The sequence below is a fragment of the Elephantulus edwardii genome, unplaced genomic scaffold (assembly GCF_000299155.1).
Source record: "Elephantulus edwardii isolate Elephantulus edwardi_28Jun2011 unplaced genomic scaffold, EleEdw1.0 scaffold00062, whole genome shotgun sequence".
NCBI classification, from domain to species: domain Eukaryota; kingdom Metazoa; phylum Chordata; class Mammalia; order Macroscelidea; family Macroscelididae; genus Elephantulus; species Elephantulus edwardii.
In genome coordinates, this window is record NW_006399812.1 from 3,322,161 (window position 1) to 3,335,285 (window position 13,125).

Genomic DNA, 13,125 nt, shown 5'->3' on the forward strand with positions numbered 1-13,125 from the left:
TTCAGTGGCTTTCTGATAGGAAACCCAGAAGACACCAGTCCAGATGACACTGGGGCAGGAGGCAGGCAGTGACCCTAAAAGGGCTTCAGATGCATGCATAAATGTCCTCTTTCAAAATGATGCCTGTAATTTTTAAAACAAACAAAAAAAACACCAACCCAACAAACAAAAAAAACCTCAAAACTGTTTCTACAGTTACTTGTGAACAAACTACTCCCATGACATTTGTTAGAAGGAGAATTATTACAATTTAAATAAACCAACTATATGGTATTGGTCTGATTCGCTACTCTATTCATCTACATTCCCCACAGCGTCTTAAGTTGTTTTCCTTTCAAGGAAAAGGCTAATATATTTGACCCTTCTTTATCATGCATATTTCTATCTTAAAGTACCATTGAAGGAGACTTTTTGAGAATATTTATCTCCTCTTGCTAAACTGTTTCCAGGATGAGATTATCCTGATGGCTTCTGATTTCTTAACGTAGTTTTCAAACTTCTGAATTTAAGGAAAGGTCTATTTGAAAGCTACTAATGAGGAAGTCATATTTCTGTAATTACAAATATAACTCAACTTGTCCTAATTTTTTAAATGAGTCAGATTTTGGGTATTGGAAAGAACTATGAATTAAAGCAACCTTCTCTTGTCATGTTTCTGACAATACAAACTATTTGGTAGAGAATCAAAGACATTTTCCTATTCACATCGATTTCAAAGAAAACAGCTGTTCTGGAAACCTATTTTGAAAGCTGTCTGTTAACACAAAACAAGGGCTCCTGAGTAAGAACTTTATATTTTAAGAGCCCTTCATGTTGCATTTGGCCTCAGCTTATGTTGGTCAAAATCACTTGGTTTACTTTCGCTATCAAACTATTGTAAAATATACAATAAAAATACAGTATATAGCTTGAAAATAAGCTATATAAGACCTCATATGTGAGGTATAGCTCTAAGACTAAATTCTCCATAATTCTAAGTATTTTATATGCAAAAAAATTTTACATTTTGCATCAAAATTAAATGTAAGATACACACAGTAACTAGTTTAGAATTAAGAATTTCATGCTCTGTAAAATAACTGCCTCATAACAATAGAAGATCAAAGGGGGGCGGTGTTGGGGGGCGATTATTTAGTAATTTATAAAACTTACAGAGCACTGCACTTTAGTCTATTCCTTTAATGAACAGTTAAAAACAAATGAGAAAACGAAAGGGGAAAAAGTCAAGGAAGGTCACATTAGTCGTTTGCTTAAAAACTATTACACAAAATGAGTTGTTTATTTGTTCCAACAACAAGAAGCAACATTTTTTTAGCAACTCATTTAATTTTAAATTACCGTTGGAACCAATAGCATACATACATCATTTTTTAAGAAAACAGTATGCCTACTGCTACAAAACAACAAAGAACTTAATGCTTTTCTGAAATACAGAATTCTTTTACTTGTAATGGGGTGAAAGTTAAAAAGTGCCAACTTCCTCTCACTATCAAAGTGTCACAAGAAATAAGATAATAAAATGGGAAAATGCAAATCTTAAAGTCATCTAGTGCTTTTCTTATTAATTTCAAATAGAAAACACAATGAAAAGGTGTTTTCTGGCTTTGAAATCTCTATATATAATACAAGTGTGCAAGAAAATTATATATCATCTTGCTTACAAGTTCAAAGATTTTTTTTTTTAAAAAGGTTTTCCTCCAGGGAAAACTCCTCTGATCAATTATTGAATTATACACTTTCATGTCAACTAGTCTAAAATAAATGTGCTTTATCCTAAGAACATCCTCAAGAAATAGAACTGATTTTGTTTTGTACAGTAGCACAGTAGCTATTTCTAAAGTTTAGAAACACCACCTGTTTTTTGTATTAGTGTGCTTCCCTATCACCTCCTTTGTAGGAGTCTCACACAGTATAATATTGCTTATTATACATAATCTATTTTAGTAGGTAAATAGAAGACTATTTATAAAGTCTACTTAAGAATAAAATATCTTAGCCCTTTTGTGTACCAAGCTACAATCTGAAAGGTAAAAGAATGTACATTACTTTCAAATATACAAACTATGTGCTAAAGTAAAAAATTAAAATGTCCTTTAGTTGCAGGCTGGAGCCATGTCCGTGGTGCTGGCTGCCACTCCTGGGTGTGTGCCCTAGGAGACTGGTCCTCCACGCTGAAGATCACTCCTGCCCATCTCTACAACAAAGCAAGGGAGAGTCACCCATGTCAATCAGCCAGCACATTGTGAATTTCATTTACACAAACACAGGCACTCAGGTGGTGACTGAAATTCAAGAAACAGATTACAGTAAGAATGAAATAAAATGTACATGATAAAAATACAATCCTTTCTCCAAATGGTTCCCAAGGAAAAGTATATACACAACTGCCTCACATACACTGTTGGCTTTACTCACCATTATAACTTAACAAGAGTACAGGAAAGGAACCATATGCTAATACAATGCAAATTAAGGGTGTATGTGGTTTTCTGGTATTCCTCCAACCTAAGGAATATATCTGATAGGCATGTTGCTACCAAAAAGGATGCAGTCTGACTTTCGGTAATGGAATAGTTCTTAGAAGAAAAACAAGTAATTCTCAACAAAGCATTAGCAAACTATATCCAACAGCATTTTATCAGTATACACAGTAACCAAGCAGAATCTATTCCAGGAATGCAAAAGTGGTTCAACATAAAAAAAATACACCAATACAGTACACCACATTAACAGAATAAAGACAAAGAAACAACCAAATCACAGACTCTAGGAAGAAACCATGTGACAAGGAGCCAACATCCTTTTTCATGGAGAAAAAAAGAACACACACACAAAAACCAACCCAAAACACCAACCAAAAACCCCAACAAACTTAGAAGGGAAATCCTTCAACATGTTAATATCCTGCCGTCGAATCAATTCCAGCTTGTGGTGACCCTCCACTGTTTCCAAGGTTGTAGATCTTTGTAACAGGAGATGCCCATTTTTCTTTCTCACAGTAACTGATGGATCTGAATTACTGACCTCTGGTTAAGAGCCCTACATGTTATGCACTTCCCCATCAGGGCTTCTTTCTTCAGTATCCTAAGGAGTATTAAAAAGTATCAACTGCTAATATTATACTCAACAGTAAAAGCCTAGAAGCTATCTTCCTATGATCAACAGCAAGATCACAACGGGTGCCTGCTCTCACAAAGGTCACAATGTGTCCTGCCCCTCAAAAAAGTGTGAGAGGGAAAGCTTAAAGACTGTAAAATGTTTTAAGAAAATTTTTACGCTTTACGGATAAGAGGATATACATGATCCTCTTTATGTTGTTGATCAAGTTGAAACTAACAGCTCAGCCTCTGGTGGGTTTTCAGAGGCCATAAATCATAAGGATGACAGCTGGCCTATCTTCTTCCCATAGAGCAGCTGGTAGGTTCAAACCATGTGCACTGCAGTTAGCAGCGCAGCTACTTACCTACCACGAGGCCACCAGAGCTCGCTCACTATATATAAAACCCCAAAGAATACACACAATCGTAGCATTTATCAGAACTGCAGGATACAAATCAACGTGCAAAACTGAATTGCATTTCTATACATGACCAATAAACCATCAAAAAATCAATTATAAAAACAATTTTTTTGTAACAGCAACTGAAAAAAAGAGCTTAGAATAAATTTAATGAAAGAGATGAAAGACTTGTGTATTGAAAGCTGCAGAACATAAAAACACTTTAATAATGAATAAGACATGCTGTGATCATGGACTAAAAGACTTACTATTATTAAATATCAGTACTACCCAAAGCAATCCACAGAAATTTAAATGTTCTCTCTACCAAAATTCCAGCATTTTTTGGCAAAAAAAAAGGGAAGCTAATCCTCAAATATTTATGGAATTATTAGTGGTCTTTAACAGGTAAGGAAATCCTGAAAAAGAATAGTGAAGCTGGATGATTCATACCTCTGAATGCAAAACTATAGTCAAAACAGGGTGGTACTAGCAAAAGGGTATTCATGAAGAGCAATGGAATGGCACCGAGAGTGCAAAACCCATGTCAATGGCCAACTGATTTTCAACAAATTGCCATTTGTTGAAACCATTCAGTGGGGGGAATAGTCTCTTCAACAAATGGTAGCAGGACAAATGGGTATTTTTCAAATAAAACAATGAATCAAGGACATAAAACGTGCAGAAACGGAAGAAAAATCTTTGTAACCCTGAACCTGACAATAAAACCTTAGATATGGTGCTGAGAACCAAGGACACTGGCAATGGCTTCATGGTAAGGAACCATGCTGCCAACCCAAAGGTGCCCTGTTGGAGTCCAGCAGCTGCTCCGTGAGAAAAAGTGGGCAATCTCCCTTGTGCGGTTTACTGCTGATGGAAACATGCTGAAGGGTCGGTCAGCTGTGAGCCAGTCGACCTGAGGATAACAAACGGTGTTAGAAAGAGCTCTGGTGCTGTAGTGCACCGTGTGCTGTGCTAACCAGGAGGCTGGCAATTCAAACCCACCAGATGCTCTGCAGGAGAGAGGGGAGCAGTCACCTCCTGCACAGATCTGCAGCCTCAAAAACGTTAGCAGGTCTCTCTGTTTGTTAGAAACTACATTGATGGCAGTGGCTTTCAAACAATTTTTAGGACAGTAAGCTGGTATAGTCTGTATCGAATTGTTCTGCTAACTCTAATGATTCATATCTATTCGTAGCTCCTTAGGACAAAGACAGGCAGCTTTCCTTTCTTTCATGACTTACAGTCTCAGAAACCTAATGGAGGCTGAGGGTCACCAACTCAATGCCAGTGAATGGTGTGAGTGAAGTTAAAAGTTAAATAAAAAAAATACTACATTAGATCCTTGTGTCATACCCTAAACTATATGAATAAGGATTTACAGAACCGCCGATACCAGCAGAACTCACTGCTGTAGAGTTGGCACCGACTCTACACACCTGACCCTTCAATGGATTTTCAGGGGCTTCAAACCACATGGGAGGAGATGGCCCACCTTTCTCCCACAGAGCCTTTGGGCTAGGAGCACAACTTCCTATGGGATACACCCCCAGATCCCCTATGCAGCACAGTACAGCTCAGTATCTGTAATCCTTCCTAGGTTGTTATTAGGTGCAATGGCAACAGCTCCAGCTCAGGGTTAACAAACCTAAATCCCAAGTGTGCACAGCGTCACAGGCCTTCCTAAGTGGGTATGAGGTCAAAGACAGAATCATGAATAAATCAGGAATCTCAAAAGGGAAGAAACCCCAACCAACCCTTCTTTCTTTCTGTCAAAATACATTTGAAAAAGTGGAGAGGAAAAATCTAACACGATAAATAATATTTTTAACATTAAAAATGTAGTATCTCGGGGAACTCTGGTGGCCTAGTAGCAAGAAGCTGCACTGCAATCCCGAAGGTGTGCAGTTCAAATTCACCAAATGGTCTGCTGGAGAAGGAGGGGCAACCAGTCAGATCCAATTCTAGGGTACACCAAAATTAAAAAAAAGTATCTCCATGGAAAATCAAGCCAATGAGGAAACAGGGAATTCAGAAGAGAAGTAAGAAAAGCAAGTATAGCACATATACAAGCAGAAAGCACTTAGCCAAGTGGTAGACATGTAACACAATGGTCTCAAAAGTGTTATAAATAAAAGGGGAAACCCCAAAAGTTCAACAGGGTATGGGTTACATAAGTTTCAGTAAATTAAAAATGTATTACAATGTAGCTTAAAAAATGATGTATGGTTTTGTTCATACCAAGAGTTTCATGTATTATGTGGAAAAGTTAGGTTACACAACAGCACATAATGGTGCTCTGCCTGCTTCCTTTAAAATCATATACATACCACACACACACACACACACACATTTACATTTGAAAAACATTTATCAAAATGTACATAAAAAATGTACATCAAAGGTTTTTATTTTTTATGCTTTTGTCTTTCTATTGTATTAGTTCTCTTTCATAACATTAGTGTTATATAAGCTGCAAACTACGCACCCAATAGTGCTGTGTCTTCACCTGCGTCGTCTTTAAAGCTGGCATTGCAATGAGGGACAGATTCATCAGAAGAAGATGAGGGTAAGCTGCTCCCATCACTCCTGTCTTCCCCTTGTAAGGTGATGCTCAGGTTTGTGGCTGAAACACTTGCAGGGGTAGAATCCGGAGCAGGTATCTCCTGCCCACCTTCAGGCTCTCCCTTGAAGATTAGAAACAAACATTCCTCTTAACAGGGCTTCAGCTGTTACCTTATTCTGCATAATTTATTCAAAAGATTAACTTTTACAGGTGTTTATCACACTTCAGAGTAGCATCAGCAAATGATTACTTCTCAATAAATAAGCTACTAAAATCTAAACACTTTTCTAAAACTCATTTTTTCCTTAATAAAATCAGTGTCACTTGTATTTATTGACAGGCAAGTATTACTGTATTTATTGGTTACAGGCACTTTCCTGCCCTTCTGTATCTGCTTTCAAGTAAATTTCAACTGAAAAGGCAAGAGCAGAGTTAATCTACAGGTTTCCCAAGCTGTAATAACCTCATTTAAAAGAAAATTTTTTTTTCCACTGGTTTCAACATTATTCTGTATTGGTTTTGCATACAAAGGGCTGTAACCTTTACAGAAGCAGACTGCCACATCCTTCTCCTGCGAGCAGCAGTTGGGTTCAAACCACCAACCTCTGGGTTGGCATGTGTCTACATGCTGCATTACAGGTAGTGTAAACCAGTGTGGCTCCTTATTGTTATAGTTTAGAGACAGTAAGTACTGTTGAGTCAAAATCTGTTCTGCAGGTTTATCGCCACACCCCACACTTCGGTTTGCAACAAACATCTTTCTGAGAGATCCTTCAAGGTCTATGTCAAAGGCCTCTTCTCAGGCCTCTTCCTCTCTGTATGTTCCCAGCAGGCCCTGGGTCGTACAGACAGCTGATAGGGTCAGCCAAAAGGCCAACCAAAAGGCTAGAAGGTGGAGTCAACCCAGAACATTTTGAAATTAAAGGCTGGTGATCTGCTTCTGAACAATCAGCCACGAGGCAGCTCTGTACTGAAACCCAAGGGTCACTGCAAGCCGGGGCCCAGTAACAGCCAAGCCATCTTCTCTGCGTCCACCTGGCAGAGCAGACTGCTCTTCTTCCTGCACCCTCACAGCACTTCAAACTGTTGTTGTTATGTGCCGTCGAGTCGCTTGCGACTCATAGCGACCCTATGTACAACAGCCCTAAACCCTGCTCTATCCTGTGCCAATCTCATTGCCTCCAACACACCCATCCTGATTACCCCAGTCACTGAATCAATCCACCTCACAGAGGGTCTTGCCCTCCTGCGCTGTCCCTCCACTCTGCCCAGCATGATGTCCCTCTCCAAAGACCTGTCTCTCCTTACAACATGTCCAAAGTATGTCAGGCGAAGCCCCAGAATCCTTGCCTCCAAGGAGCAGCCTGGTTTAACCCTCTCTAGGATGAATCTATTTGTTTTCTTGGCAGTCCATGGTACATTCTGTATGGACGGCCTCTCCACAGTACCGAGCGCCCCACCCTAGCAATCAGAGCAAACATCACGTCTGTTATCACTAGAGTGGATGGCATTTCTCTAATAAATGCTTGCTGAACAGAGGAAAGTGATTATAAATGAACACAGAGTCGGCCAGAAGGATTGCTGGGAACTTTCTAGCTACCCTCAATCATAGGGACTAACTAGTATATGAAGAACAAAGTCACAGGCCCCCCTAATGTCCAAATCAGGAAGAGCCACCAACTCAAGAGGAAATTTGTCTTTCAATTTTAAAAATTAATTCTTAAATTTTTTTTGGGGGGGGGGAAAGACTGTAAATTCCAACTTTTATGTTTGTTGCTATAATCCCTATAACAAATGACTGACTTTGTTAATGTGATAGGAAAAATGTAGGCTTTGTTTTAATCATCTCTTAATATAAGGGATTAAACAAGTACATGAAAGCAGCAGAGATGGGCGAAGAAGGATGGGCCACAACAGATGCTCAGAGAGACCAAAGTCTTCTTCCCAGTCCAAGGGAGAGAGACTCGCCTGAGAGCTGGCTTCCCCAACTCTGAACTCAAATGCTGAGGAGTTGTTTTGCTACCCAAAGGCATGTTGGTTCAAATCCACCAGCTGCTCCAAGGAGGAAAGATGAGCAGTTGCCTCCCCTGCGATTCACTCTCTCTAACAACACAATGAACATCAGCCAGGGGTTGGCTGAACTCCATGATACACAACAAGAACCACCAACACAAGAAAAGCAAATAATAACAAAAGACAAGCTAATTCTTAGCTTGATTTTAAAGTTGATGTAGGTTTTCATTCTTAAAAAAATAAGAAAGCAAGACTTTCTGTGGATAAACTAGCTCTTCTGAAATGAGTATTTTAATAAATGAATAATTTTATTAAAACAAAGAACCCTGATTTTTAGGAAATGAAAAAAGAATGTGGCTGTACTTCTACAAACAAAACTCATGAGGAATCATCTTGGTGGTCAGGTCAGTGAAATGCTTACTGCCAAGTGTTCTCTTTCTAGAAATGAAAGGCAGGTTTAAAATTACTGAGTAATGCAGAAAATAATTAGTATGTGTTCAGAGGCACCAACCTGGAGGCTGTGTGTGGAGCGGTTAGATTCTGGAAGGTGGGTTCTCCTGTTTTGGTTGAGGGTGGGCTGCCTGGATTTGCTGGATTTAGCTAAGAATGAGCTGTGGGCTGAAAGCCTCTTCTTGTTTAGGGCCAATCAGTACCTGGTGGGTAGGCCTTTCTATTAAAAAGTCAGTTGGGCCTGGGCCTGGTGTGTTTGTGGCAAACCTTCTTCTAACTGGTACAGCACTAGTCTGTCCATTTGCTGTACTGAGGTAACTTTCGGTTGCTGTGATGGATGCTGAACGCTGTGCCCGCTGGTGTGTCAAATGCCACTTTGGTTGCCCATGGCAGACAGTGTTTGGTGGAGCTCCCAGATTGGCACAGGCTTAGAAGCAGGAGTGGCAACTACTTCCTAAACAACATGCCTCTGGAAACTCTATGAACTTAAAGAAATGATAATAGTTACAGTGTTCAGGTCTTTGGTTCAGAGTTGCTATGAGTTGTGCTCAATATGATGGCACTTAACAACAACAACAACATGTGTTCAGAGTATATACCTAATAAAGAGAGGAAGTTCTAAAGCTTTGCAAGAATACTCACCTTATTTAACTTAAATATACCACTCACAAAGGCTCATTCTCTATTTTAGCCCCTGGAGCAAGGAGGGGATGAGTCAAGCCTATGACATCATGTTAAATAAAACTGTAATTATTTAAAACAAGGAATACATAAAAATTTAGGAGTTCCAGAAGAGAGAGAGGGAAAAAAAAACCAACTCTGCCCATCATCAGAGTTGGGTGAGGCCACACAGCGCCGTTCTTGAATGCTGACCTTGCTCCTCTCACGCATGCTTACAGGTAGGACCTTCTGGAATTCACACTTGAAAACATATAATTCACAGAAAATTACAGTGGTTATTAAGGGAGTAGTCTCATGGATCTTTTGAAGATACGCTAAGCTACAAGATGAGACGACATTTCAGACAGACTTGCAGTTCTGGGTAATAACTGCCTGCCTTCGGGACTTGTTGCTTAATGATACGATAACTAAAGGCTACCTCGCTGTTGTGGAGTTGGTTCTGACAGTTAGTGATGCTACACGACACAGCAGGACTTCCCACTGGCTTTCCAAGATTGTAAATCATTATGGAAGCACTGTCCTATATTTTTCCCCTCAGAGAGGCTGCTGGGTTTGAATCACTAACCTTCTGGAAGCAAACTGAGCCCCTTCAATCATTGTTATCACCAGGGCCCCTTCAGACTTAATATTTAAATTATCTTTTTTTCAAAGATCTTTACTTCAGAACTGTTCGTTATTTAATCGAAGATATTTTGAGATACTCAGTTTGCATGAGTGTCTCAAAACAATAAAATAACATAAAGAACTGAGAAAAACTTCTTCCTTTCTGGTGATGCAGTAGTTAAGCAAACTTTTGCCTCAAAGCTGGTTCTTTGTCAACTAGTGTGTGACGTAGGCAAGTTACTAAGTTTCTCTAAGCTTAAAACGGTTTGCTGGGGCTTTTTTGTTTTTAGCAAATTAACAATAGTTAACAGTTTCTTGCTCATGCAGTCGTTTTGAGAGTTAAACGCAATAAATGTATATAAGGCATTCAGCACAGGTTGTCAGTATCTCATCTTTCATTTTTCCTTAATTAGAAAGTGCCTAATATATAAAACACAGACCTTGACCCGGAGAATATACCAGACCCTATCCATTCTTAACATCATCATTTGTGCATACAGAGCTGATGAGCACATGCACATTTTTCTGGGTAGCATGCCGAAATGTACTTCTCTACAAGTAATTACAAACTCTCTGAGACACATCCTACTGTATGTATCTACTATCAAAGGCTTAGTTCATGCACTCTTTGGAATGCCTTTAAGAATCTGTTGTTAATAAAAAGGAACTCTCCCAAGACCCACATGTTAGAAGGAGCATTTTAGTGCATTCCTCACTCTCTTGACTCTGGTCAATAAGAAACTCATGGGGCAGCAATTGAATAGAAGCAAAAATGTAACAAACCCAATATCCCAGGGCTTTGATGACATCAAGTTTACACATTGGACAAGTTCGGTGATCCAAAAGCCATGGGTCAATGCATGTTCTATGAAAAATATGCCTAAAAAAATTAAGTATGTATTATTTTTATATCTTAAAAAGATAAAACATTCTATCAACTAATCCTCTCATCAAATTAACAAAAAATAAAATCAACATTCATTTCTAAATAACTACCCTAAGTAATGATTTCCATTTTTCACATTAAACAGAAACTGGCACTTAAAGAAAATTTTCTTTTCCCTCTACAGATGTTACATGGTTTATGGAAGGATTAACCTTCAAAGTTAGTTGAAACCATTCTGGGAACAAATATGGCATAAATAACCTTATAGTATCTTTGTATGTGTCCTTAAAAGGATTCAAATGGAAATACAATAAAATATTAAGTCAACTTTAGGTGGCAGGCTCAAAAAGTACTTATTTTCTCTCTTAAATACCTTTAAAATTGTCTGCAATAAGCACTTATCATTTTTGAAATCTGAAAAAGACATCCATTGAGTGATTTCATCTTTGTTGGCTAAGTTTTCCTCCAACGTAATAGAAACTATGTTTTCTATGCATGACAAAGGGTGAAGACAATAAGGATTTGATCAGTCAGACAAATGGGGCTCCAATGTCAGCTCTGTTGTAGGACAGCTGTGTAACTCTGAACTACTTAGTTCTCTGCCCTCAATTTTTGCTCACACTAGATATGGGATAACAGTGCCTATAGGAGAGGGCTGTTCCAAAGAGTAAAAACTTGTGCTCCCAACTATATCAGGCATACAGCAAATACTAAATAATTGTATGCTATCATTATTATTATTTTAAATGTATACATTCAAACAAAAATCTAACATCTAGTTAAAAATAATACTTTATTATGAAACATAGCTTATCTTCTGAACTTTCTGTTTACAGACAGAAAATTCACCCCAAAGAAAAAAACTTTCCAAAACAACAAAGAAACTTCTTAGCTTTATTGAGTTTATACAACAAAGTCCTCAAAAAAAGTTCTAGAGAAAATAAAAACCAAACTATAAGAACCAGGAAACATACTTACAGATAAGTAACATATATATATATATATATATATACACACACACACACACACTAATGCTTAAGAGTAACCCACAGACAAGTAACCTACATATACACTAATGCTGAAGTCAAGTGCACTCTGACTCAATCATTAGGATATTACCTAATGCTGTAAGAGTAAATTTGCCTCACATACACAGCCTTCTATGTAGGAAGCTGCACTGCCAACACAAAGGCACACAGTTTGAATCCCTTAATCGCTCCAAGGGAGAAGATGGGCAACTCCCTCCCACACAACTGACTGCCTATGAAAACTTGCTAGAAGATCAGCTATGAGTCAGTTTTTACTTTAATGATACATAACAACAGCGTCATTTCCAAGTCAGAAAAACTAACCCTAAGTCAGTCTAGAGTAAAAATTTTTAAAAAAAATCTTCTAAGAAATACTGATTCTAATTCATTAAATATCTACACCACCAACCTCATATAAATTTCTGTATACTTAGGCAAGTTCCTTGTATTCAAGAAACTTCTTTATTTTAAACTGCTATTCTGATAAGGGACCTGCATATAATACATATGTATATATGCAGGTATTTTCATATATATATGAAATATGTATGTATTTTAAAAGCACTATATATTAACTTGTGACTTGATTTTAACAGGTGTGAGGTATTACAACTGATCAAAGCCTTGATGCACATTATAATTTCTGTACACAAAGTCAGTCCTCCTACTAGTAAAGCAAATCTAAAAAGTTATTTATTAACCAAGTATCCTAACATTAAAATGGAATCAAAACTTCCTGTTTGAGTGAAGACTTTTCACTATAATGAAAGCAAAATGATGTGCTTTACACAATCCCAAAGAGAATATAAATGTGGGCACACAGCAAGCCACTGCCCTCCCTAACCTACTCCATGAGGGTCACTTCAAGCACTCTTCTCTGAGTCTTTCATGGTTCAGTTTCCTTGTTCCTAACACAGCTTGCTTTATTGCATTACTAAACAGACAATGAAGTTCTAATAATGTCTCTAGTTAATGGGACCAAAAGCCAGAACAGGTAACAGGTCAAACTGTTTTTAAGCAATACAGTACCAAAGCCTTGAAGACAATATTAAATCCAAGCTTCTTTCCTAAAGGTAAAGATGATCACAGAGCAGTAAGATCTTATCATACAAGAAATATAACTCTTGTCAAAAACCTTAATCTTGGCAGGTAATTTTCTAATGCCATTAAAAGTTCTTAAGAGGTGAAAAGAACATACTTGCATGGTAGAATTCTGACAATATCCTTTGCTTTAAAATTTTCAATACACACAGCACAATTTTCAGCATCAATATCAATTCCCTGTAAAAAGAAAAAAAGGGTTTACTACATAAAACTAACATACTATACGTTGTGAGTAAAAAAAATTTATGAATCCCATTCTATACTGATAGAATCTCAAACTGAACATAGATAATTG

At 37.9% G+C, this 13,125-nt stretch overlaps 1 protein-coding gene across 1 annotated transcript in view; it reads right to left on the minus strand.

The window, feature by feature from the left end:
* Nucleotides 1-2,150: 2,150 nt before the first annotated feature.
* The window catches only part of RNF149 (ring finger protein 149), a 37,895-nt gene continuing 26,920 nt past the window's right edge, over nucleotides 2,151-13,125 (minus strand). The window contains exons 4-7 of the mRNA XM_006887802.1: nucleotides 12,925-13,007; nucleotides 10,596-10,692; nucleotides 5,988-6,186; nucleotides 2,151-2,194 (exon numbers count right to left, since the gene is read on the minus strand). Coding sequence (XP_006887864.1) covers nucleotides 2,151-2,194; nucleotides 5,988-6,186; nucleotides 10,596-10,692; nucleotides 12,925-13,007 — 423 coding nt within the window. The remainder of the gene's footprint in view (nucleotides 2,195-5,987; nucleotides 6,187-10,595; nucleotides 10,693-12,924; nucleotides 13,008-13,125) is intronic.